Source organism: Lissotriton vulgaris, chromosome 7, assembly GCF_964263255.1.
Source record: "Lissotriton vulgaris chromosome 7, aLisVul1.2, whole genome shotgun sequence".
Lineage (NCBI taxonomy): Eukaryota > Metazoa > Chordata > Amphibia > Caudata > Salamandridae > Lissotriton > Lissotriton vulgaris.
In genome coordinates, this window is record NC_141695.1 from 1,438,458,713 (window position 1) to 1,438,484,814 (window position 26,102).

The 26,102-nt window shown below is 41.8% G+C and overlaps 1 protein-coding gene across 2 annotated transcripts in view; it reads left to right on the forward strand.

Annotated features, from left to right (window-relative positions):
- Positions 1-22,893, forward strand: part of LOC147705789 (bactericidal permeability-increasing protein-like) — a 408,685-nt gene extending 385,792 nt beyond the window's left edge. Inside the window, exons 13-14 of one of the 2 annotated variants that reach the window (XM_086932245.1) lie at positions 8,281-8,357; positions 22,690-22,893. In XM_086932245.1, coding sequence (XP_086788371.1) covers positions 8,281-8,357; positions 22,690-22,728 — 116 coding nt within the window. In that variant the 3' untranslated portion in view covers positions 22,729-22,893. The remainder of the gene's footprint in view (positions 1-8,280; positions 8,358-22,689) is intronic. The other variant, XM_086932244.1, reaches the window with a different exon arrangement.
- The last annotated feature ends 3,209 nt before the right edge of the window (positions 22,894-26,102 follow it).

Here is a 26,102-nt window from a genome sequence, read left to right on the forward strand (position 1 = left end):
AATACTTTTAGGGCCAGATTTTCAAACAAGGTACGCAATGCATCGCACCACCCAAAGAGGCAGGACTGCTTTTCATGACATGGAGGGAGCAGGATAGCTCCATATCTACAGTATCTACAGAAATGTGGCTCTTTTGTTTGACAGAGTTTTATATAACGCAAACTTGACCCGAATCGGGTATCAGAACGCTTTACATAGCACCAGTTGCATTACATGAGGACACATTCATTTTTGTTAGGCACGGGGAGATTAAGTGATTTGCCCAGAATCACAGGATGTTCAGCGTCATTGCAGAGACTCGATCCCAGTTCCCTAGATTCGATGTTGACCGTCCTTGCCATTAGGCCAACTCCTCTCCCCAACCTCTCCTCTTCTTCTCCCCTTTACATAGCGCCAATTTCAGCTTCTGTGCGCCAGGCAAACACCTTAGCGCCATAGCGCTAGGGTGCGTGCCTGAGTGTAGCATAGGTTTTGTACAGGCAGGGTACCCTTGCTGTACAATATACTATGCCTAGACAAGTTCAAACACTTTTCCAACTTCATATGTGTGCTGCACAGACAAGACAAATCAAAACATTTCTCCTGTTAATACCTACTTCGAAGTGACATTAAATTTTGGCGATAAACCCTGACTACAATTTTTGGTAGATGGGTTTTGCATCAAAAGGTATGGGTGGTACATCAAAAGCTATTGGTAGTAGCATTGGAATACCTATGTACCACCCTTATAATGCCACCTTGCTGCAATGTAATGCAAAACAGTGCTTCGCGCCTTGCTTTTCGTTACTTTTGAGGAACTTTACAGCACAAAATAAGTTTTGCACTGGAAAGTGAACTAGGAAAAAAAGATTTCTTGTCCTAGTTAGCTGCACTTTTGTGATGCTAACCTAGCGCAAAACGTTTGTAAATCTACCCCATAGTGTTTTCGTATAACATTGCCATGTAGCCTTGATGGAAACATAACACCCACATGCTGAGCCGTAGCGCGCGTCCTCTCAGACAGTCTGCCTCTCCCTCACCTGAATGCTGCAAGTCGTCACGGATGTTGCTAAGAAATTACTGTTCTAGCAGCGGATTACCTTGTGGTTCATTTCCTCTTCTCCTCCATGATTTAGCTGTTGGGAGCTGCGGTGAATGTGTCCCAGTGACGCCGCACGGTTTCCGCGTCCCTCCCTCCTGCCGCGCTGGTTTGAAGCAGCCGTGGAGCTGAGAGGCGGCCGCAGAGGGCAGCCCGCGGTCTCCTCCGGGGCAACACGGGCAGTGTCAGAACTAGAAGCAACCCCGGAATAGGTGCTTCCTTTTCACCAGCAGTGGTGGTGTCAGTGGGGCCGACTGGCCCTGGGGAGCAGGAGCCCACCGGAGCGGAAGAACATATACGTGACTACCTTGGTGAAGGCGGTAAGAGCGTGGTTTCCCCGGCGCAGGATCTGGGACAAACTGTGCTATTAACAGAGGCTACAGGGGCTGGTCCCCCCATTTCAAATAACACCCCGGGCAAGAAAGGGGGTAGGAAGAAAGTTAAACGGGCTAAGGGCACACATGGCACACAGGCTCCACAGGAAGACGTTGCAGGGCATGGTTCAGGGGTAAGCACCGAGGGCATAGATACTACACTAGGTGGTACTATTTACGACTTCCGACAGCAGAAAGGGGCCGTTTTGGAGCAGGGTCGTCAAGTGAAGGCGAGAGGTGTTAGGGAGGCCAGAAATAAAGGTCCTCAGAAAGCGGCGCTGAAAAACAGCTCAGTGCGCATCACCCCTTCTTTGCGCTCTTTTTTTAGGGTTCAGCCTCAGATTTCGAATATTAAAAATCAAGCGGCTCCTATCGACCCTAGTAACCCTATTGACCTGTAAACCCCTTTTCTGTCTCTAACACCACTCCCATAGTGCCTAAGGTACCCTCTGAAATACCCTGTGTTATTTCTACAACTTTGGCAATTCAGATGGAACAGATGGAAGTCTCAGGAATATCTTCCGGGTCAGCCAATACCTTAATCAGCCCAGGTAATTCTATCCACTCCGAGGTGCCACCTTCAGTAACTTCAGGGCCTTCTTCTTCTTTGCCTTCTTTGTCTTCCTTGCCTTCTTGGCCAGAAGCTCATGGTTTAAGCGGGGGAGAGAGTCTAGCTGGGACCTCGATAGAGGGACTCCTCACCTCTCTGAAAGCAGACATAAAACAAGGCTTTATGGTCTCAGCAGATAATCAGAGATGAGGGCAGTTTGTGAGGTGCTGGAGAAAAAAGTTGATCTACTTAATAAGAGAACTAAATCCTTGGAGGGCTCAGTAGAGGAGCTTAAGTCAAATTTGGGTTCTGCTGAAGTGAAAATCCAAGCCCTACGTAGAGACAGAGACGCCATGGGGGAGAGAGTGGAGACACTCGAGAATTACTCACGGAGGAATAATCTCCACCTGCTGAAGGTTCCGGAGGGCAAGGAAGGGAGTGACATCAAGACCTTTGTGGTAGCACTATTAAAAGACTCGTTGAATCTAGAGGAGCCGGTTGATTTCTTGGAAAAAGACATTCAAAGGGTGCATAGAGACCCTTTTCGTTTAAATCCCGGCAGGGCCAAACCCAGGAAAATCTTAATTAACTTTCTCACTTACACGGTAAAAGAAAAGATCTTGAACCTGGCCTTGAAAGCCAAATCATTAAAGGGTCCAGATTTCCCATTTGAGGTACGCTCAGATTTACCAAAGTTACCCTAGATCGGCAGTGGGAACTTGGCCAAAGAATGGAAAAATTCAGATCTCTTGGCGCTACTGTGCAAAAGAGATTCCCTGCCTTCCTGAAAATCATGTACAATAATAAAATGTACAATATTAGATCTCCACACGAGGCTGATGATCTATTGGAATCCTTAAGTGATGCTTCACGGGGGAGAGAATGAAACTCGACTTGAATAGAGTTTGGATGGGGGTGTTAGTTTTTTCCCTATCAAATCTCTTAGTGAAAAAAAAATGTAAGAAGATAAAAAAATGTAATATCGAATTATAAAGTGAATACATTAAAATAATACACACTTAAAAACAAAAAGAGGGGGGAATAAAAAGAGAAATAAAATCAGGAAAATAATATAAAGGGTAAAGATTAATTTTCCTAGATAGAATTGTGCTGGGAGGGAATCCGTACCCGATCGTTTTCTTTTTCTTAGCACTAGTTGTATATTTTAGAGGGAAGGGTAGAGGGGGACAGCTGGAGGATGTACACTCTGGTCATACATCAGGCCAGTGTAATCAGGGATTGGGTTTCCCAGGGGGTGGGTTAGGCACGGGAGTGAAAGGGGTGAAACGCTACAAACTCCTCATATGCCAGTACCCTATCAGCATCATTCAATCTTCAAGTGCACCCGGGGTTTGTATCAGGGAGCTCAGCAGTCCTTTCAGGCCGGGTCAGGACTAGATCTAGGGTTTTGCAGTGAGTTGCCATTGGTGGTGGTGGTTTTGAAGGATATGGTCCCATGACATCGCTTCACTACTTGTCCTGGAATGTCAATGGCCTGTGCACGAAGGGTAGAAGAGACAGAATACTTCAATATCTGAGAGATCCCCCGGTGCAGGTCATTGCCATCCAGGAAACTCATCTTCTCAAATCTGAGATAACAGAACTATTAAAAAATCAGAGATAGGTAGACACCTTTATTTGTACGGATCAAACTGCGAATATCAGAGGGCTTCTGTTCATATTTAAAAAACAAGCTATGGTCCAAATACTGGAATGTAGGGAAGACCATAGCGGGAGATGGCTTATATTAAGAGTTTCTTTTAGGGGATATGCGGTTTTCCCTTGTGGGGTATTATGGTCCAAATCAGGACGACCCCTCATATTTAGACATCATTCGCTGCCACCTTACTGATTTCCCGGACCCCGTAATTTGGGTTGGGGATTTTAATATTGTGTTAAACCCCACGCTAGACAAGTCACCAAATTCTAGAGCGTGTGTCCCTTCAAAATCAAGGCATTTACTTTTGACAATGATGGCACAGCTAGGGCTAGCTGATATATGGAGGGAACGGGCGGGAGGTCAATTGGGGGTCTCTTTCAAGAACCTAAAGTATAAACATAAGTCCAGAATAGATTATCCTCTGTTTAGTTATTGTCTTAAAGACTTAGTCGAAGACATTGTATACTTGCCATCCCACCTCTCTGATCATTCGGCAATTGTCTTTAGTCTAATTCCCACACAGCAACATCGGTATAGTTCATGGTCTTTTGACTGCACCATTTTATTAGATGAAGGTAAAATCAACTTTCTCTGTTTCGAGACCAAACATTTCCTTGAGGTAAACTTAAATTCAGCAAATATCTCCATTGTCTGGAATGCTCTGAAAGCCTTCTGGAGAGGCTGTATCACTAATAGAGCCTCCCATAGAAGAAGGACATTTAGGGATACCATCAAGGGTCTAGAAGTGGAAATGAATAGCATCAAGCATAAAGTAGGTGCTCATATAGATTCAAGGGAAGATCATGAAAACGAGACTCTCTTAGAAAACAACTCGAAACCATTCTCCAAGAGAGAATTGCCCGAAGATGGGAAGTGAGTAAAATCTCTCCTTTTGAATTTGGCGAAGCAGCAGGCAAGATACTCGCCTGGAAAATAAAAACAGACCAGGTGCGAAATTATATAAAAGAGATCATGGTGGAGGGTGAGACATCTCCCCGCCTATCCAACTTGAATATTAGGAATGCCTTTCGGGAATTCTTCCAAACTACATATAAGGAAGATATTATTGAGAACTGTGCAAAGAGGAATACCTGGCTCGATATGGTCTCCTTACCTAAACTCTCAAATGAGCAAAGACTAGGATTGGAGTTGGAAATTACGGATGAGGAAGTAAGTAAGGCCATTTTCTCAGTCTAAGCGAGGGAAGGCGGCCGGTCCAGACGGATTACCAGGGGAGCTGTATCGCTCACTTAAAGAGGTCAGCACTTCAACCTTGGTGAAAGTCTTTAAAAACATCCTCCTGAAGGGAGATGATCCCCTAATTCATGGAGCGAGGCGACGGTAGTTCTGATTCTTAAACAAGGGAAAGATCCGACTGATTGTGGGTCCTACCGCCCAATCTCACTCCTCAACAACGATTACAAAATCTTTGCTGCCATCATGTCAAACAGGTTGGGGAGTGTAGCTGATACCATCATTCACCCAGATCTAAAGGGTTTCGTTAAAGGGCCCCAATTAGCGGACCTTACGTACGATCTGGTCGGTGCTGTTGACATTGCATCCACCTTCTCCCTCCCCTTGGCCGTCTTAACCCTTGAAGCAACCAAAGCCTTTGATAGGGTAAACTGTGCATATCTGTCTGCGGTTATGAAAAAATGTAATCTAGGAGACAGATTCTGTTGAGCGATAGAACTCCTATATAAGGCCCCGACAGCTAGATTGTTAGTTAATAGCTCACTGACTGAGATAATTAAGATCACAAGGGGTACAAGACAGGGCTGCCTGCTTTCCCCTCTCCTTTTCAACCTGTACATCGAACCCTTTGCTCAGGTTCTTAGAGAAGATCTTAACATCCCTTCTTTTAAATTTGGAGGATGGGAAAGGTGAGTGGCCCTATATGCAGATGACATCCTCATATTGACAGCTGACCTTGATCTAGCTTTTCCAACAGTTATCAAGAGAGCGGAGGAATTCGGCAAGGTTTTGGGCTATGAAATAAACGCTAACAAGACCGAAATCATGGCCTGGAACATAAGTAATTCACAGCTTAATGTTGGTTCCACCTTGCGTTATTTGGGGATCAGAATTACACAGGAGTTAGGGAGAATTCCTGAATATAATCTAGACCGGGTGTTTAAAGATTGCCAAAAGCAGCTGAAGTCTTGGGCCCACCTCCCCTTATCCATCTTGGGGAAGATCAATCTAGTAAAGATGTCCATCATGCCCAAACTCCCATTCCTTTTTAACTCCATCCCTTTGGCGTTTGACACTAAGCAAATAGAGAAATGTAAACGGGAATTAAACTCCTTCATTTGGAAATATAAAGCCACTAGATTGGTGTGGAAAAAGCTCAGGCGGAGGAGGGAAAAAGGAGGGTTGGCATTACCAGACCTGCAATATTATGCATGGGCTTTTTAGCTCTCGCACTCGAGAATGCGACTAAAATCACCCACTGCTACACCGGGAGGAGAAATGTTTTGGCCCATGTTTAAGGGAGCTGATCTGCCAGCGAAGGCTTTATGTTCAAGTTTGGGGACCAAAAATTCTTTAAAAAAATCAAATAAAAAATCCTCCAATCGGTAGCCAGAAGTTGGGCAACAATAAGAAGGAAAGTTGGATTAAGTTATTTTTTCAAACTGTAAACCACTGTGGGAATCGCCAGGTACACCATCCTGCTTCCAGGATAATTTGATCATTCCTGTGAGGGATTCGGGTATCTCAAAGTGGGGAGACCTGTTGTTAGGGTTTTTTTTGTTGTCCTGGCAAGATCTACGGGGGAAAGTAGGCCCTGGACTATCTAGGTTCAAGTACATTCAGTTGAATAGTTGGACCCCGGCACAGTCTAGACAGGGCATCCTTCTGGGGAAGGACAGCAACCTGGAAGAACTGTTAGTGGTGAGGCCTGGGGGTAGCAAGAAGGTCTCACTTTAGTATTGGGCAATCGAGGAAGAGGTAGATGGCGATTTCAAACTTTCCGACGAGTTATGGGAGACCAGTTAGATATTCAGTGTGTGCAGGTTTGGATGGACTCATTCACTTTGTTGCACAAATTAGTGAAACCTGCCTGGCTGAAGCGAAACCACCTCTTTACAGCCCATCGGGCTTATCTTTCTCCCTTAAAGTTATCGAAATTTCAGCCGGGGAAAGTATGCAATAAATGTTGTCTTCCAGAAGCATCTGATGTGCACATGTTTAAAGATTGCCCCTTCATCCGGCCTTTTTGGGATGAAGTGAAGAAGTCTCTGGACACCATTTTGAAGGTTTCATTGACTATTAGTCTCCCTCTAATCATTTTTGCCCTCAATGACAACATCTCTGGTCATGCCAGGTCTCTCCTCTTTTACGCAATCCTCATGGCCAGAAGACAAATTTGTAAGTTCTGGGTAGACTCCGCCGCTCCAACACACTCAGGATGCCTGACTTCGCTGCATGAAATATCTAGGGTGGACTTGGCTAGACCCTGCAGTAAGAAAAAGCTTGCATTTTGGGATCTATTGGTACAGTGGAAATAGGATGCCCGGGTTTTTTTTTCTTTTTTTTGGCCGGGTCCTATGATTATGCCTTTTCTGCTCCATGGATCAGTGTAACGGGTCTTCCAGGCAAACAACATGGCCCGACAGGTTGGAAAATACCTCGGCGGAGTAAACTAGTCTACCCTCCAACTCCGGATGCTCCTTCCGCCAATCAACCAATCGTGTCTTGGTCCGAGTTATACAAAGACCCCTGAACTTGTTCAGAAAAGATACGCAAGGTGGTCAGTGTTTTCTATTGGAGGGTTAAGGCAAATGTGGACAAAAAAAACACATTGCCATGTAGCCTTGTTTCTCCTGTTGAGTGCTTGGTATTAAACAAATGCATTTATGGCTGTATGATTTATAAGCATTTATGGAACTTGTATGTGAATTATGGAGAGTTTACCGATCATACAAGATTAGGTGACCGCATGGCTCTACTTACTCCTGGCACGGCCTCATCTTATCAAATGCTTTTGCCTATCGAGCTACAGCTATGCAGACAACATTTAGGTATTTTCGTAACTGGAGCCTCGTTCACACAACGACTACTTCGTACTCAGTTGCTGCCTCTCTGTCATGTTCGACTGGATGACCAGAAACCACCTGGTTTTTATCACCAGAAAGGCAGAAACAGCAGCCTTTGATGATTGAAGTACACCATGCAATCTGGAGCTAGGACATGTTTACAGACATATTTCTGATAACATTTGTGAGTTCCTAAAAGTCAGAAACCTGAAGATGTACAACTTTGTATAGAATCAACAGATCACTGGGACAGAAACATGACTTGCATTTTTTTCAACTGATGGAACTTTATTTTCTGTTGCATAATTTTCTATTTCAGGTGAGAACTGAATGTAATGCCTTATTAAGTAGAGTTAGTGACACAGATGTGTAACACTGGGTGAATTTCTCAAATGTATTTTATTATGCGTTGTTTTTCTTATTGTATGTTGTAAAATGTGTGTTTGTTAGAACAAAAAGAAAATCAAAAGAGGAAATAACAGAAGAATGATGCAAGAAATAAGAGAAGGAATGAAGAAAATTATTTTGGTGGAAAAAACCTGAAACTGTTTATTTAAAAGTTTTTTTTTTTTTTTCAGATATCTTAGGTAAAGGATTCCCACTTCCAATGCTTGATCATATACAGCTCTCTGATGTTGTTCTTCAGCAATACCAGGTTTGTAAATAATTTTGCTTTTCACCCAGCTACTTTGTGTCATTTGTGGCATGCATACATGCATGCCACAAATACAGGCATGCATACATATCTGTATTAAAACACTGAAATCTTTATGTCGCTCTGTCATTACTCTTCTCTTTCCTTACCGTTCTCCAATCTTCTTTGCTCTCTCTGTAGTCCTCATTTCGTACTTGTCCTCGGTTTTCTTAGATTAACCTCCCCCTTTTCACCATTTCTCCACTGTTGAGTCCACACTATCTTCTTAAATTATGCATTTATTCTCTCTTTTATCCTCCTTTTGCCAGTTGCTCATTCATTTTTTCAGTCTTCACACTCTCTTCTTGCCCTCTGTACTGAAACATTCTCAGTAGGGCATTTGCCCCTTTATGGCTTTCCCTACTTGTGTTTTCCACTTGTTTAAAAAAAACTGTAAATAGACAACACATAGAAAGTTTGCCAGCGCCACTAAAATGTGTACCTCAAGAGGCCTAAAATAAAAACTTCACTGGTGGAGAGTAACAATATTGAAGTTTTAATATTCACCTGCACATTTATTGACTTCACAATATCTATGTGCGTTCTGTTGTCCTGGTAAGTAGATGTGGATTTAGCATAGTAAACCCACACTTCATTATGTATGTAAATCTTGATAATACAGTGATAGTCAATATTGTGGGGTCAATACATATGCAAGTCGTCATTACAGGCCTTGATATTGAAACATTGAACTATGCAATACTATGTAGTTTCATTTGCAGGATAACATAAAACCCTGATCCACTAAATGCAGAACGTTTGTGTGTAAGAATTCTACATTGAAGCCATTGCTCAAGGTCTCCTCCTTTTCTGTTGAAATATTTTCCTTCACTGTTGTAGATATCCAAACATGTCCTCAAACAGACAGAGATCTATGTGGGAATGATACTTTTTAATACCCCCATGAAGTCCTGACTCTCTGAGATACCAAATAGCTAATATTTGTTTTTAGACAGCCAACAAGGGATGCAACCAACCTGACACATATTTGGCAAAATCTCCTTTCTACTAATATTTGCCTTATCCCATAGCAATACATTTAAATCAAACCATCTTGTGCAATCATTCCTTTCTCTAACAAGGAAGCCCTAATTTCTGACGTGACTATAATGTCATGACTGTTGTGTTTAGTGATTCTCTGCAGGATGTGACAAGATAAGGCACATCTCACAGATTAGGGTTTATTTGTTTGTGCACTGTGACCATGTGTTTACTTCAGAGTGCTGCACACCATGGAAGATGAATGGAACATGGTAATTGAAGTCTAACTTGGTGGAGAGATCACTATCCAGCATTCTCCAGCAGCTACCCTCTTCTAAGGCCCTCATCATGAGGTCTTAGTCATTGCCAATTCACAGGAAACAGTGTTTCTGAGCAAATAGAGAATTAAAAGAGATGGACGAATGCTGAGCTCCTTGTAATTCCCACCCTGACACTTCATCTTCTAAAAGCTGGTGAAATTTCCAGGTAGGAATCACCCAAAGATGGGGAGTGGTCCCATGGTAATTCCCTATTTTTTAGGGGACTCTTAGGATCAGAGGTCTGCTGTCCCGTGCAGGCTTACTTCCCTGTTATCATATTTGCAAAATGAAACCTGCTTAGTTAGTATTCATTAAGCATGTCCCTTTGCTACCTCCTCCAAAAGTGTCATTTAGCCTCACAAATTGCACACCAATGTGCAAACCATTAAGTATGCGAATTACACATCCCTGTTTTCCGCATATTTGTGAGAATTGGGGGGGATTTACACTGGTAACCTGAAAAATAACTGAGAACAAGCGTGAAATAAGCCTATGACTGCCAAAGTCTGCAGTTGAAGGCGCTGATGGAAACGACACAGATATGAATTCAATCGTGGAGAGAAGAGGAGGTCAGAACATTGATTCGGAGGTGAATATAAAAAAAGAGGAGTGGAAAAAGGGGGACAGAACCTGTGAAAGATGGGTAAGGTATAAAAAAGGAAATATGTAACAATGATACAGATGCACTGAAGAAAGTGAATGGGAGAAGAGTGAAAGGGAGATGTCAGAGAGGCAAAGGAGAGGGCCATATAATCAACACTATTGTAGTCTCCGGCTCACAATACTGCCAATGATCCTCGAGGCCCTTGACTTATCTATGGTACTGAAAGCAATGCCAAGCTTTGACGCCATGACTCCTGTCATCCCTTCCATGCAGTCCAGCGATGTCTATTGCAGGAAGCTGCAAGTAGTAAACACTTCCTGCAAACAGTGCTGCCACTGAAACATGCAGCCAGACACATCTAAAGAAGATTAAATATATTATTGATCCATATAAAGTACTAATGGGAATATCCCCCGGATCCTTACCAGCACTTTGTGCTCAGTCTAAATGTATTTAATGACCCATACGTTATAGTAGTTGATTTTAATGAAATGCTTTGCCCACAAAGGGATACTACTGATAAGAGAGGGCGCGGTTAAAGGACTCACGTTTGTCAGGCAATAAGCACACTGATGGATGGGTTGGACTTAATGGATCCATGGAGGTGGAAATACCCAGATGAAAGCCCATATACTTCTTTCCCCTGTGGAGTTATAATATTTACGAGTTGATTATTTATTTAGAGAGTAAACAAAGGGCTTGAAAATCTGAGGTACAGCTCTATCTATTTTTTGTTTTCGGTCTAGAAGCCACTTCCTGTACATTGGAAGGGATCTGGAGCCCAGAGCTCAAATTATTTTTCGACTTTTCAACATTGGCTGCGCTTAGTGTCTTATTTACATCATACAGATGAAAAAGATGTTACAGAATGTTTAGAAATAAACTACCATACAGTGTCACACATTGCTGTATCATCTAAAAGAAGTCATCCATTAGCCAGACCCTACAACGTGAGTGAAACAAAGAAGAGACTAATGTATTCGTCCAAGCGGGAGAGCCTCCTCAAACACATGGCTCGACTAGAAATTGTGTTAATGTGTCTATTGTTTGACTGCTGAGTTCTGAGCCCTTGCTCCTCACACTACCTCTCTATGAAGCTTTTGACCGCTGCTCCTTGCTGCTCTGAGAGTCAAGAATATATGAGGATACAACGCATGTGTCTACAAAGCATGCCTTTACAACACGGTCAGTACAACAACCACATTGTTACCAAGTGTACAATTACAACGCAATGAGATTGACTTGCCGTAGGGGGAGCTCTGGAGTTTGGAATAGTATAATTTCCTCTCCAGTCTGTGCAACAGTAGAGAAGGTGTTGGATTTAAAATCCAACACCTAACACCTAAAGCCCCCTACAGAAAGTTGTTGTAATGGTATGCGTGGTAACAATGCAGTTGTTGTACTCAAATTTTTTTCAACAATACAGTTACTCTATATACGTGATGCATCAAAACATTATTCTTAGGACAAGATGATCAAATCGGAGACTTTACGCATGTGATTTTCTTTTTATTCGTGTATGCGAATTCAAACGTCAAAAGCAGCCAGCCAACACGTGTTTGGTCAGTACAAAGTCCATACCCAGACTTCCTCAAGGCAAGAATGTCTTAGATTGATCAAGCTGCTTGAACTTGTGGTGTGATAGCCACATAGAATTTGTCAGTCACTGCAGGATATGGACATGATAGCAAGCAGGAGGTGTTTAAGTCAGACAGGTCCCGGTATGAAGTATGACGCAGGAACAAAGTTAAAACATATGGCCTAAGTTACCTAAGGGGTTTACCCATTCTGTGTCTATGGGTAAATGTGTTAATACGTATATGGGCCATAGTTCACCCTGATTAGCTCTGAAATCCCACTGCCTAACAGAAAGCATATCATCTGTATTGCCTTATGGACAACTGTTTTTTGTGGCACAGAATACATTTTGGGAAAAACTGTGTGGAATAAAATCTCATAGGGCTTATTACCAGTTAGAAAAATGACCTGTCTCATTTGCCTTTAGCGTCTGGAACAAGTACTCAGCTGATGTTTTGATTCTTTTAATAGGATCAACAGAGGACACAAAAGTGACCACTGGAAAGTGAATTTAGTAATCACTAGTTATGGGATGCCTGAAAATGGGAGAAAACAGTTGACAGCAGAGCATTCATGTTTCTGTGAGAGAAAATCTGACCAAAGTAAAATAACTAAATGACACGTGAATGTGTGTCTGCTGTTTTGTAACATGTGAAGATGGATTTCAGTAGAAGCACAAAACCCAGCATGGTCAGTGGCGGCTTCTCTGCTAAGGCAGAAGAGTGTCGCCCCACTGCTCAGGGAGCAGTATACAAAGAAAAGATAAAATGATAATAACTGAAGTTTAGTATCGTCAGGTTGGGCAAGGCAGGGCAGGACATAACGCTTTGGCTGCCGTCTTGGCCTGGCCAAACCGTCATGAGCACTTTGCATGTTCTCCACACAGACTGCATTATACCCTGGCTCCCTGACCCAATCTGAGCGTCAAACCACAGTGCTCAGACCAATCACAATGCAGCATTGCAGCGTTGTGATTGGCTATGGCTAGTCTGGGTGCTTACCAATCACAATGCTGCATTGCACCATTGTGATTGGCTCTGGGGAGCCTGGGTGCTTCCTGGAAGACGCATGGAGGAGACACAAGTGGGAGAGACAGAGGAGAGATGCGACACTCAGGTTAGTGATTTTTTTACCCCCGATACCCTCTCCCCCACCCCTGTACCGTACCAACCGCCACTGAGCATGGTGGCTGACAACTTTGTATGAAGTCGAAGCAGATAGTTTGTCACTGATGACTAATGTGTCCTTGTGATTCACCAAAAATTAGACTGGCAAAACACTAAGCAAACTGGAAGTAGGACTCGTTAATGAGCAATCGATTGAGCAGCCTTTCGATGCATTGGACTAGCATGGCACTCATTGACTTGCCAGTGATGTTATATCAATGGACGGCTGCAGGTGATCGTTGAAAATAAAGAAAGACAAATTTTAAGGGCAGGACATGATTGTAGACAGAAGGCAACAATAGTCTTTGTGGAAAAAGAGAGGTTGATGCAGGTGCTTGTAATGGATATGTTTGACGTTAGACTCTAGTAGCAATTTACCTATGAGATATACAGCAAAGGGTTGTGTACAAAATTCACGTAACTTGCTTTTGCGTAAATATGAGAAATTTCCAGAACATTACACATAATTGTGTGAAATGCAAATCCATCATTTAGCGCCATAGTTTAGTGAAACAATTATTGAGAGCAGTAGCTTCTTGCATTCTGGTTGATCGCGTGCTCCCGCTGCGAATGGTGGCATAATTACACAAAGTGCCATCATTTGCACTAATACTTAAAACAATTATTTTGCAAAATTCCCAAACGTATGTGAATTATGCAGGCATAATTTGAATTTTGCCCAGGTCGCTTTCTAACAGAAGTCAAACAAAACTTTAGGGAAACTGCTACTGGTGACTAAAGGTAAAATTTGAATTGCATACAAGCAAGATTGATACTTTGCACTTAAGTAGTGGATATAAGACAGAAAAAAAATATTAGGACATGGTGGATGTAAGAGGGGGCATAGGAAGGTCTAAGGGAAAATGGCTTTAGTAAATTTCGCAATTCATGTTTGGCTAAAGTCACTTGATGGGTTACTGTATTTTTTAGAAATAGTTGTGCAGGACAGCCACCAATGTGCTGGAACTCAGGTAAGCAGAACCAGGGTGCAGGGTAACAGCAACTGTACTTAGGCCATGCTGACCAAGGGTGGGGCTAGGGACACATATACAGATGTGTATTGCCTGTCTGGTGCCACAGGGTATCCATGCAGCAAGGAACATCAAACCTATGGCTAAAATCGCAACAATATGGGATGCGGCATAGAATAAGAAAGATCTGCAGCTGGCGAGCTTGGCTGTCGAGCAGGTAAGGCCCTGTCAGGGGTGCAGAAGAACACAAGGGGATGCAGAATGCAGAGGACAGAGACCGCTAAAAAGAGAGTCTTTGGTGCAAAGATCCTAAATTTGCATGTTAGCGTGGATTAAGGCTGGTTATGAATTCACACACATGAAACCCATCGCATCAAGAGACCTCTGCTGGAATAATTGAATGAATTTTATAAATATGCAATTATAATATAATTCAATTCTGGTATCTGCCTTAGTTAAAAAAGTCACTTTTCTATGCATTGATGAATGGTATATTTTTATATTTTATCTTTTATATTCTCCAAGTGAAAATGTACCAACTAGTCACCTGTAACAGGCTTACGTTTCAACGGAGACGGCTGTTTTGTTTTGTAGATAGCACTCTAGACAGCGCGGCCTTTAGTGGCCTACAATAGGTGCTCACCCATTCGACATGTCTATTCATGAGACTCACAGCTGCTGAAAATAGTGAAACAATGGGAGCCAAATATGAATGGCAGCATTATGTATTTTTATAGTTTACTTTTATGGTTTTAATTAACCGAATAAAGTGAATTTGACTGACTGGCATTACGGACCCGATTTAGAGTTTCGCGGATGGAGTAAAGTCAGTCAGGGTGGTTAAGGACTTTACCTCTACCACCCTGCCTTTACTCCACCCCCCAAATTTAAAGTTCACTTTAGGCAGTGTAGGGAACTGTATGCTGCTTGTAAGAACTGGTGTCAGGGCAGTTAATATAAAGCATTTCAAAAGTTTGGATTGCTTCTATCAGTGGAAACAGACTCTTACACCAAACTTTTGATAGATTTTTCCTATCCAAAAACAAACTCCCAAACCTGGAGTTCGTTTTTGGATAAGGAAAAACTAATGGCTCCTGAACCTTGAGAGTTTTTCTTCCATGGTGTGAGGGTCGCTCTTTTGTTTTGACTCTTCCTCACTGCCATTATATTTCTTGCAGTGACAGACAGTAAAAAAAATAATATTCACCATCCACTCTTGTGTGGATGGTCAGATGGGTTTCCATCTATGGGCCTTCGGTGGAAGGTTTACGCTGAAAAAGTACATTTTACTCTCGCCATAAACCTGGTGGTCCATCTGCCTTAAAACTAAGTGGACAGACCGGGAGTCTGGGCCAGACTGGGAATGCAAACCGGCCCTGGCAATTGAGTCGGGCCTGCTGTGTATGTGTGGGGGAGAGGGGTTGGAGATGGAAAACACTGTGCAGCTGCTTTTGTTACAGGGGGCCGATATTGCAGCTATAGGGAAATGCCCAGTGCCCACTACGGCCAGTCTGGCACTGCTGGGAGTTTGAAGGACAGGGTACTGCGTCATTCTGGCAAAAGCATCCACTTGCCTTCAAATTCTAACTAGAGCCCTCTAACAAGATTAGCAACTCTAAAACCCCACAGAGAGGTATTTCAGAGCTTGTAGGCACCTGGGCTTCCTTCCATCTCTTACAGATACCAGTCTTTCCAGATATATTAGATAAATTGCTAACTTACATCCAGACTTCTCAAGGCTGGTATTTTTTGTAAATGTTCACGCACCTTGACATTTTTCCTGAGAATTTCAGCAATTACTTTTAATCGCCTCATACCACTATTGATGGAGCTCATGGTACTTTTTGAATGTTTCCAACCACATTTGAGGCACTCCACATGTGGCCTGGGGTATATCTTGGATAGTTTCTTCGTGGACAAGTTTCATCTAAAAATGGAGAATGTATGATGTATGATAGTAACGTTTGACTGATTTGTGGCTATTTTCATAACCTATAATGAACGTACTGACGGCCTCATTTATAAAGGGAAAGTCCTGCTGTGGAACATAATAAGTCACCTTACTGTGCTGCACTGCGTGACAGGCAAAGGGCAGGAATGCACCGTATTTAAGACAGTACAGCACATTCCTGTCCTTTCCTTTGCACTGTCGCCCTTTTGGAAGCCTAGCGCCAACACGGGCACCCTTGCACCATGGTGCAAAGGGGCCTGGGTTGCATGGAGGATTGTTTTTGCGCAAGAAGGGCACCTTCCTGCACAAAACCAATCCTGGGAGGCATATTCGTCTTTCTATGTGTGCAGAATGCAGCTCACATAGAAAAAGGAATAAACATGGAGACATATAGATATTTCTCTTCGCTACGCCTCTCCTTGGAATGTGTAAATGTTTAACGCATCTCCAGGGTTACAAGATCTTGTAAATCTGGAGATGTATCAATATCCATGGGAGTTCTTTTTTTCGCAGTATTTTGGTTTTTTGTTTAACATGGTCACTGGCAAGAGCTGTCTTAGCTATAACTGTCTCTAGTAGGGGTATATGGACTACAGAGCCTCTTTTTTGGGGGGGAGCGGTAGGATTGAAGAAATGGAATTACTATATTAATGAGTAATTATGAGTAAACTATCTATTCTCTCCTGGAATACCAATGGTTTACGGACTTGCCCCAGGAAAAATAACATCATGCAATATCTTCAAGATTCAACCGCACAGATCATGGTACTTCAGGAGACACATTTGACCGATCCAGAAATACAGATATTGGTTAAGAGAAATAGATGGATTGATGCCTGTATAAACACGACACAAACAACACACACTAGAGGTGTAGCAATCCTATTTAGAAAGTCTATTAAAGCAAGACTGATCTCGAAACTTGTAGACCCATGAGGACGATGGGCAATAGTGTCAGCCATAATATATGGTGCTCCAATAACTATTACAGGATACTATGGTCCTAATCAGGATGACCCATCGGCACTGAAAGTTCTGTTTTCACATCTATATTCATACCCTGATCCAGTTATCCTAGCAGGAGACTTTAATATAGTTCTAGATCCTGTAATGGATACATCTCCATCCAACAGAGCCAAAGTCTTGTCCAAAACAAGGGCATACTTGCAGGACAATATGAAGCAGCTAGGTTATAATGATATCTGGAGAACAATGCATGGTCTACAAAGAGGAGTCACTTTTCGGAATTACAGGTTTCATCACCAATCTCGTATCGATTTTATCCTGATCAGTCAGTCTTTAGTGCACCAGGTTAAATCAGTATCCCATTTACCCTTTCATCTTTCAGATCATGCAGCAATTCTCTTAGCAATCCAAAAGATTCCCAAAACCCGGGACTGGTGTTAGAAATTGTCTAGCAGGCATGCGACTTTAATCTACCAAAATTCTCAGGAAGTAGAATTTGGAAAGACACCCAGTATTATTTCTACATTTAAGGTGTTAATTGTCTCTAATGCCTTACCGTCCCAGGTTCTGGGATGATATAACGCCCATGTTCCGCGTCTATACGGTTGATGTGACAACCGACTGTCCGGCGGATTGCCGTTCCTTGTTTCAGCTGGTATGAGGGAGTAGAGCTGAATAAGGCTTCCTGTCTAAAAGATGTTGGAAGAGGGTGCAGTAACAGAGTATTGACCCTGATGAATCTGCCATAAAGGTTTTTGGGCAGTGAAACATGTTGGTCACAGGTAGTGGTATGCAATTTTAAGCTACCCTCCTTTTTATTTCAACTTCGCACACCCGATTCATTAAATAAAAGCAGTACGAGTGGTGTGGTTGTTGATTTTATTCTTCACTCTGTTTTGTTTGTTCAAGGAGTCACGCTCTTAATCTCCTTAACATGCACCTTCTCTCCTTTTTCTCTTCCTTTCACCTATTCACCAAATTTCTGGAATAGGAAGGCCGCCTATGATGAGAAAGGGGCCAAGTTTCTGGTAAATATCTGACCAGATAGCCCCGAGGGTGTCCGCCCGTGAGGTGCCTTCCTCTCCGCCACACTTTTTCTTCACTTTTTATTTTGGTATATGTGTGGTTCTATGTATGGTCCTAAACAGGGCTGACACCTTTTTGGGTTGCACCGAGTTGAAAATTTATGAACCCCCCACAATTAGCGGTAACGTCAGACTAGAATGTCTGTTTTAGGACGGTAAGGCATTAGAGACAATTAACACCTTAAATGTAGAAATAATACTGGGTGTCTTTCCAAATTCTACTTCCTGAGAATTTTGGTAGATTAAAGTCGCATGCCTGCTAGACAATTTCTAACACCAGTCCCGGGTTTTGGGAATCTTTTGGATTGCATTTGATGAGTGGAGGGCTTTTCCCATTAATACCCGTAATATTCCCTCTAAGCTCCTTTTGTTATTGAGCAATTCTCTTAGACCTGGAAGGATTTCCAAGGAAGCGATCAAGCAATTGGTCGTTTGACCGCTCACTACTGTCATCATCTAATATCATTGACGCCCTTAAGATTGTGGTCCAGTTTTTTCTGGATGATAATATAAGATCAGCCTCTCCAGACGTTATATGGGATGCACTTAAGGCATTCTTAAGGGGCCAGATAAAGAACAAAGTATCCTATAAGAACAAAATCTATAGAGAAGCAGTAAACTCATCGGAATCAGAGTTAGCTAATCTTCAAGCAGATATAACAAGACGCTCTGATCCCAGCTCTCCTACGGCTCAGGAAAAGCAGAATAAAATGACCATCTTGAAAGGAGAATTAAGCTCGATATTAAATACTAGGGTTCAAGAGAGATGGGAAGCCAGCAAACTGGCACACTTCGAATATGGCGAAGGTGCCAGTAAATTGCTCGCATGGAAATCAAAGACCGAGCTAGTCCGTAATAACATTAACTCTATCATGACTGGCGGCATCACAGTTTCTACTGATGTGGATATTAGGAGAACACTCCGTGACTTTTTTAGTAACATCTATTGTGAGGATATTCAGGTGGAGCCAAAGCAGGTTGAAGATTGGCTAGCGGAAGTTTCTCTCCCCGCTCTGACATCAGAACAAAGCAATAAACTAGATGACCCGATCTCACAAGAGGAAGGTAAGCGAGTTGTGGCCAGTAGTAAAAAGGGTAAAGCATCAGGCCCTGATGGTTTGCCATCTGAAATTTATAAAGTCCTATCTTCAGTCATAATTCCTTTTTTGACTGAGCTTTTCAATAAAATCCTCCTTGAAGGGATGCCCCCCCCTAAATCATGGGATAGTGCATCAATTACATTGATATTAAAACCAGGCAAATCAGCGCTGAACTGTGGGTCTTATAGACCAATTTCCATTCTAAATACAGACTACAAAATCTTTACTTCTGTACTTGCGAATAGGTTGGGTGCAGCTGCAACAAACATCTTGCACACAGATCAAAAGGGATTTGTAAGGGGGCGTCAGTTATATGAACTGACATATGACCTTATAGGTGCTATTGATATGGCGACGGTGACATCACTTCCTCTAGCTGTAATGACCTTGGATGCCACTAAGGCATTTGATAGAGTTAATTGGGTTTATCTATCAGAGGTACTGGAAAAATTTAATTTAGGTAGCAAATTTAGACGCACAATCAAACTCTTGTGTAAGAACCCATCAGCATCTTTACTTGTTAATGGTGAACTATCGGACCCTTTTAATATCACTCTGGGAACCCGACAAGGATGCCCCCTCTCCCCCCTCCTATTTGATCTTTATATAGAACCTTTTGCACAAAAAATTCGAGACAATAGTAATATCAAGTCTTTTGTGTTTGAAGGGTGGGAGAGGAAGGTCGCTTTATATGCGGATGACCTTCTCATTTTTACATCCAAGTTAAGATCAGCTTTTCCAACACTAATTACGTTGGCTAAAGAGTTTGGAGCAGTATCAGAATATGAGGTTAATGCAGCCAAGACAGACATTATGGTCTGGAATGACCCTGTGCCTGTAGCGGGAGCCCAGATAAGTTTAGTCCTTCGATACTTGGGTTTGAATATATACAAGAACATAGACGAGATTGCTCCAGCAAATTTTTCGCTTATATCTAAAGAATGTCGCAGGCAAATGAAATCATGGTCCAACCTACCGCTATCTTTATTGGGTAGATCTAATCTAGTGAAAATGACGATCTTACCTAAGATCACATTTTTATTTAATACCATTCCCCTTTTTTTTTATTCCAAAATGATAACCAAACTACAAGGTGATATACGTTCTTTTATTTGGAATAACCATAACCCAAGAATCTCATGGAAGAAGATCAGGCGTCGTAGAGAGAAGGGAGGTTTGGCTGCTCCTGATGTGCAACTTTATGGGTGGGCTTTTCAAATGTCCCATGTCAGGATGCTGTTAAAATCCCCTATAAACTTGGCCTGTGGACACATGTTCGCTGCATTACTTAGAGGAGAAAAAGTGGCTGACCATGAATTTTTGTTTACATTTGGGGACTCCAAGTTTTTTAAGAAAATAAAACTAAAGGTGCTTAGGGATGCATGTAGAACGTGGACTAAACTTAGATGTACCCTTAAAATTTACTATTATTCTGCTAAAGCCCCACTTTGGAACTCTCCTGGCTCTCCAAGCTGGCTTCTGGATAGTCTTGCAACACCATTACGTGAGGCGGGCTTGATAATTTGGGGGGACATCTTTGTTGAAGGAAGTTTACTACCATGGGAGATTTTAAGTACAAAAGTGGGGCCTAGGTTTTCTAGGTTCAAATATCTCCAAATCCAAGGTTGGGCAAATGCAAGGTCCCGTGTTAAAGGTAGATTTCAGATAGGAGGTGATAGCACATTAGTGTCACTACTAACGGATAGACTCCCATTTCAGAAAGAAGTCTCATTATGGTATAACATGTTACTAGATGAAGCAGAGGGTGAGTTCCTATTACCAGATCAGTTATGGTCTATACATATGACTGGTATTAGTGTTAAGAATATGTGGCATGAATCATTTAAAACCATGTGGAACATAGTAAAACCATCGTGGTTACGCCGAAATCATCTGTTCACATTACATAGGGCCTACTATTCGCCCCAACGCCTGTCAAAGTTTACAGACAACACGCAGGTTTTATGCCCTAAATGTGGTCTGGCAGAGGCCTCGGACTTACACATGTTCTTGGAATGCCCACTGCTAACATCATTCTGGGACTCTGTCTCGAGTTCAATATCCACCTCTTTGGGATCTCCACTAACTTTGACACCTGCTCTTGTTATTTTTGGAATTTCTCCAGAGTTTTATGGTCCAGCAAAAAATCTACGTTTCTTCTGCATATTGTTGGCAAGGAGGGAAATATGTAAAAAATGGAAAGATCCATCACCTCCAATCTTGCTGGATTGGCAAAGGTCAGTTCTACAAACATCAAAGATGGACCTTTTAAGACCAGGAAATCAAAGCAAGAGAAAATTCTGGAGTCTGCTAAATTGGTAAAGAGCTATGGTTGATCTTGGGGTTTTTTGTTGTTGTTTTTTTTTGTTGTTTTTTTTTCTTTTTCCCCAAGGTCCAATGATTACGCTGCTTGGCATCCTCTTCTTTTTCCGCTTGACTATACCCAATATATTCCAACACGATGGGTATATGAACGCAGCATGTGTCCCATATGGTTATTTCAATGTGGCTTTGTTGGACTACGATACTACTTACTGTGGAGCAATTAGAGCTGTACCCCCCGGAGCTCCTTCCAGTATATCTGAGACAGTAAGATCGTTTCCACATGCTCCTAGTTGATCACCAAGGGCGAAAATGAGGACAAAAAAAAAATATCCATGGGAGTTGCACAAGGACACCCATGCAACTCCCATGGAACGCCTACCCTGGGCAGAGTAATGCAAAGAAGTGTTTTGCATTACGCTCCGTAACTCCAGATTACTTAAAGGTTTGCGTCACCCATGTACCATGTTGCGTGGTGCAAATGTGATGCAAGCCTCTCATAAAAAGGTCCTGTATGATTAACATTAGGAGAATACTTGTTCCTGCATTTTTGTCTCTGCTGTGAATATTCTTTGCTGAACAAGAGACCTTTCCTTAAAGTGATAAGTGAGTCCTACGGTGGTAAGTAGTTTGATGGCTAAACCATCTTGCACAACAAACAGCACTTGCACACATCCCATTCGAGTGAAAATTAGATGCACAAATCAAGGTGGGGAAGCACACACACTAATGTTTGTCAATATCATAAAGGTTTTACAGGGAAGGACATTGGCTTATTTGCGTAACATTACTCTGAAGGTTTCCCTGACTCTACCATTGAAAGTTGATTATTGTGATCTAAGTGCAAATTTGCAGTTCTCATTGTGAAATTGAATTGCCTACTATACGAGCACAAAGAATACACTACACAATTCATTCAAACTTTATAATTAATGCATGATTTACCCAAGACCTTTTAATTGTCACCTTTTCCAAGAGGGGAATAATGTCTATGAATTGATAGTGAATCGGACCCATTGTGTCCATCCCATTTTGTAGTTCCCCAAGCACACTATGATACTGATATGCTGACCGGTTAAAATTGCATTGGGTGTGGGGGATCACCATTACCCCCAGTTGAGGAGGACAACAGGTAGGTGAAACCCCTTTAATCTGTAAGATAACTTGATCCATGAAGTTAACTTTTTGTACTTGGTAAGATCTTTGTCATTTGCCTCTCCTTGCTGACCATGTTCTTCTCCTTTTCCAGAATTTCCTCTTGTTTGGAGCAAATGTTCATTATACCTAAAGGAAAGAGAAACACCGAATCAACTGGTTCTATAAAACAATTAATAAGAAATCTTCAACTGTGTTTTGAGAGAGCAGTTTTGAGTGCAAATAACAAAGTTCTCAGGTTTACATTGGCTGTCTTGTGCTATATATGGAATCCTATCAAAGATGAAAAAATAAAAAACTTCATAAAAAAACAAGTTTTACAGATGCCACCCTGCAGTGTGTTCCATAACAATCATCAATGTTAGAAATTTCGAATGAGGAGTCATGTTCACTGAATAATCTGCAATCATTTCTCAGATTCACATTGGATGTCTTGTCCTGCAACTTGAACCATATCTTAGCTGAGAAAAAAATAATCGTTTACAGATCCCAGCATCGTAATATGTATCATAGCAATTATCATAGGTAGAAAAGTTGAATGAGGATTCATGTATCTCGGTATAATCTTTAATCAATTATCTGATCTCAATAACCATATCACAGGTAGAGTGGTCATGGGCTTAACCAAATTGTCTAAACATTGACTTGTGGATGACCATGCTTTTGCCAGCATAGGTGACTTGCATGACTTAATAGCTTACCTTCTGAATAAGTAAGAGCCGAATGACTAGATGGATGAGACCACCAATTGTAGGTGTAGGAATACCGGTGCAGTATCCCTACACCCAGAATGATCTATTCCTCAGGAGTGTGTATTCCAGTTTGTACCCTGAGAAATTGGGAATGATCGTGGACATCGTCGTTTTCAGCCGTAACTCCCACAGAAATTTCTGATTTTAATTTCATTTTACAGCCATACGATTCCCCAGCTTTTCTCTGATGCAATATTCAGGTCATACCACAGTTTTTTTTCCAGTTTTCCTTCTGACATGGAAATCCTGATGCAGGGGAAACTCCCATTAAGAACCGCATCAGAGTTATCGCAGGCCGAAATGATGCTCCATGGTACTAATGGCCATAAAGTTCAGTAGGCATGCACACACACGTTTACAGAGCCTCACTTACTAAAACTAAAATAATAATGTGTTCAGAAAAATATAATTCGTGATCGTTCATTGTGTGTAAATTGATGGCAATGTTATGTATCTTCAGTAGTACGGACTTGAGCCTATTATGTTTTCGCTGCAATTATTTTTCCTAAGAACTAGCCAAGGTTCATAGATCCACACTTATTCTCTCTCTGTTCCAAGGAGTGTCGCCTATGCTGCAAAGTTTCAGCAGCAGCATTTCTGCAAAAGGCACAAATTCTTCTTCTTGTACCTGTAACCACCAGTCCTTGACAACTTCTACTTACAACAGGCCAATAGAAGGGGCACAATTGTTGGTGGGAAAACGAAATATTAATCATAAGTTGTATTGAAAATGGATACAGTCTTCCAATAATGGATCATATTTCCTCTGCAAATGCTTTGTACTTGAAAGACATCTGGCATCAGCTTCTTCTGACTGTAGCTATGGACAGAACTGCATCTCAGCATCTTCGTACTAAAATAATTTTTGCTGAGCGTCCCACTAATTCTTTTTTCCTTTATCAATTCTTATATCCAATTGTTGAGTTTTCCATCTGACACTGAATATTGAGTGGTGGCAGGTGGAGAAAAATGAAAGTGGTGGAGTATGAATATCTTAAATGAATTTTAGTGGGAGAAGAAAGCACGCTACAAGTTTTCCCTCCCTAGGGTTCTATTGGCGATCACTGCCAACAGAGATTTGAAAAATGTGGTATGGATTGTGCATTTTTACAGCAGTTTATGTTAAAAGACACGGGCATATTTAGAAGATAATGACGCATCCTTGCGCTTACCTCTTTGCTGGCGCACAATAGGCTGCTTTGCGCCAACATAGGCAATCTTGCACCAATGTGCAAGGGTGCCCGCGTTGTAGGGATTTTTCTTTTTTTTTCAGGAAGGGACATATCCTTCAGAAAAACAATCATTGAAGGCATATTTGGCCTTCTATGTGTGATACAGAATGCAGCACACATGGAAAGAGTTAAAAAACGAGGAGAAATAAAGGTATTTCTCCTTGTTGTGCCACTTTTAGGCCTTCCCTCAGTAGGCATTGGAATCTGACGCATTACCAGGTTTACAAAACTTTTTAAATCTGGGACTGTATCAGAATTTTTGCGTGTTGCTTGGGAACACTCACAGCAACACCTATGGAACGCCCCTTTCAGACTGAGTAATCTGTGAAAGGAGGCCATATTTACAAGGCCACTCAGGTTGGCTTTGTGTGGCCGTGTAAATATGGACCGGCAACCTGCACCACCGTCAGAAAAAGTGAAGCTCCGGTGCCACAAAGGGCTTGTAAATACACCCCATAATGTCTTGGATTTTGGCAGGTGGGTACTTTGTCACAAACATGAAAGATATCCACTCCACCTTATTACAAGGATATAATGTACTTGTTATAAGGTGGACAGGATATCCATCACATTTGCAATGGAGTAGCTTGTCTGCCAAACTCACTCAAAATCAGGCCCATAGTTTTAAAAGGTTGTTCTGAATTTGCACACATGAAATATTAAAATACTTTGAGGATGTGCCATGGAAACTCAAACCTTCACGTTGTTGTTGCAGAAGTTTCTCTTTGCATTCTCCCTAAACAGCTATAGATTGTTAAAACAATATCTTTCCTTTATTTCCTTTCATTTTGCCATTACACTCCTTCCAAGTAGATTCTCATGATGAAAGACTATTTATTTGGTTAAGGCAGGTTAAGAAAATGTAAAGTTACCTTTAATTCCTCCAACCTTATGTTGAAGACAGTAGAACTATCAGATAGGTTGAGGAGATCTTACAAGTTAAGACATTATAATTAGCTTTAGGTAACACAGACCTTACAGATCAGCAGACACATATCTTGTCCTGCACAATTCTCAATAGAAATTTTGAAATACAATGAAATCATGAAATACCAGATAGACTACTTAGACAGTACAATAATGATAGAAAGAAATTACTCTCTTGGAATTGAGAATGGCTTCCTCCTTGGATACACGGAATTAGCTGTCCTTGGCCCAAGACGCTCTGCTCTCTTATGGTATACAAACAATGTCTGCCCGAGATAGAGGATGCTCTTGAAAGTACCTGAGAAAAGAAAGAACATTTATAGGACATATGTCTAGAAGGCAGAGAGAGACATTCAGTAGAGACTGAAGGAGATTGCAACTGCTCTGGCTAACCTTCCAACAAGAACAAGAAAGTTGGAAAATGGTAGGGTCTCGGTGAGAAAAAAGGAGGGACATAGGAGACATAAATAAAAGAGACATATTTTGACAATACTTTCAAATACAGTTAAATTGAATTAAAAAGAAACAAGAAAAGGGAATTGAGAGAGAAATAAAGAAGGGAGATCGGGCAATTTGAGACATACAGACTTAAAGAG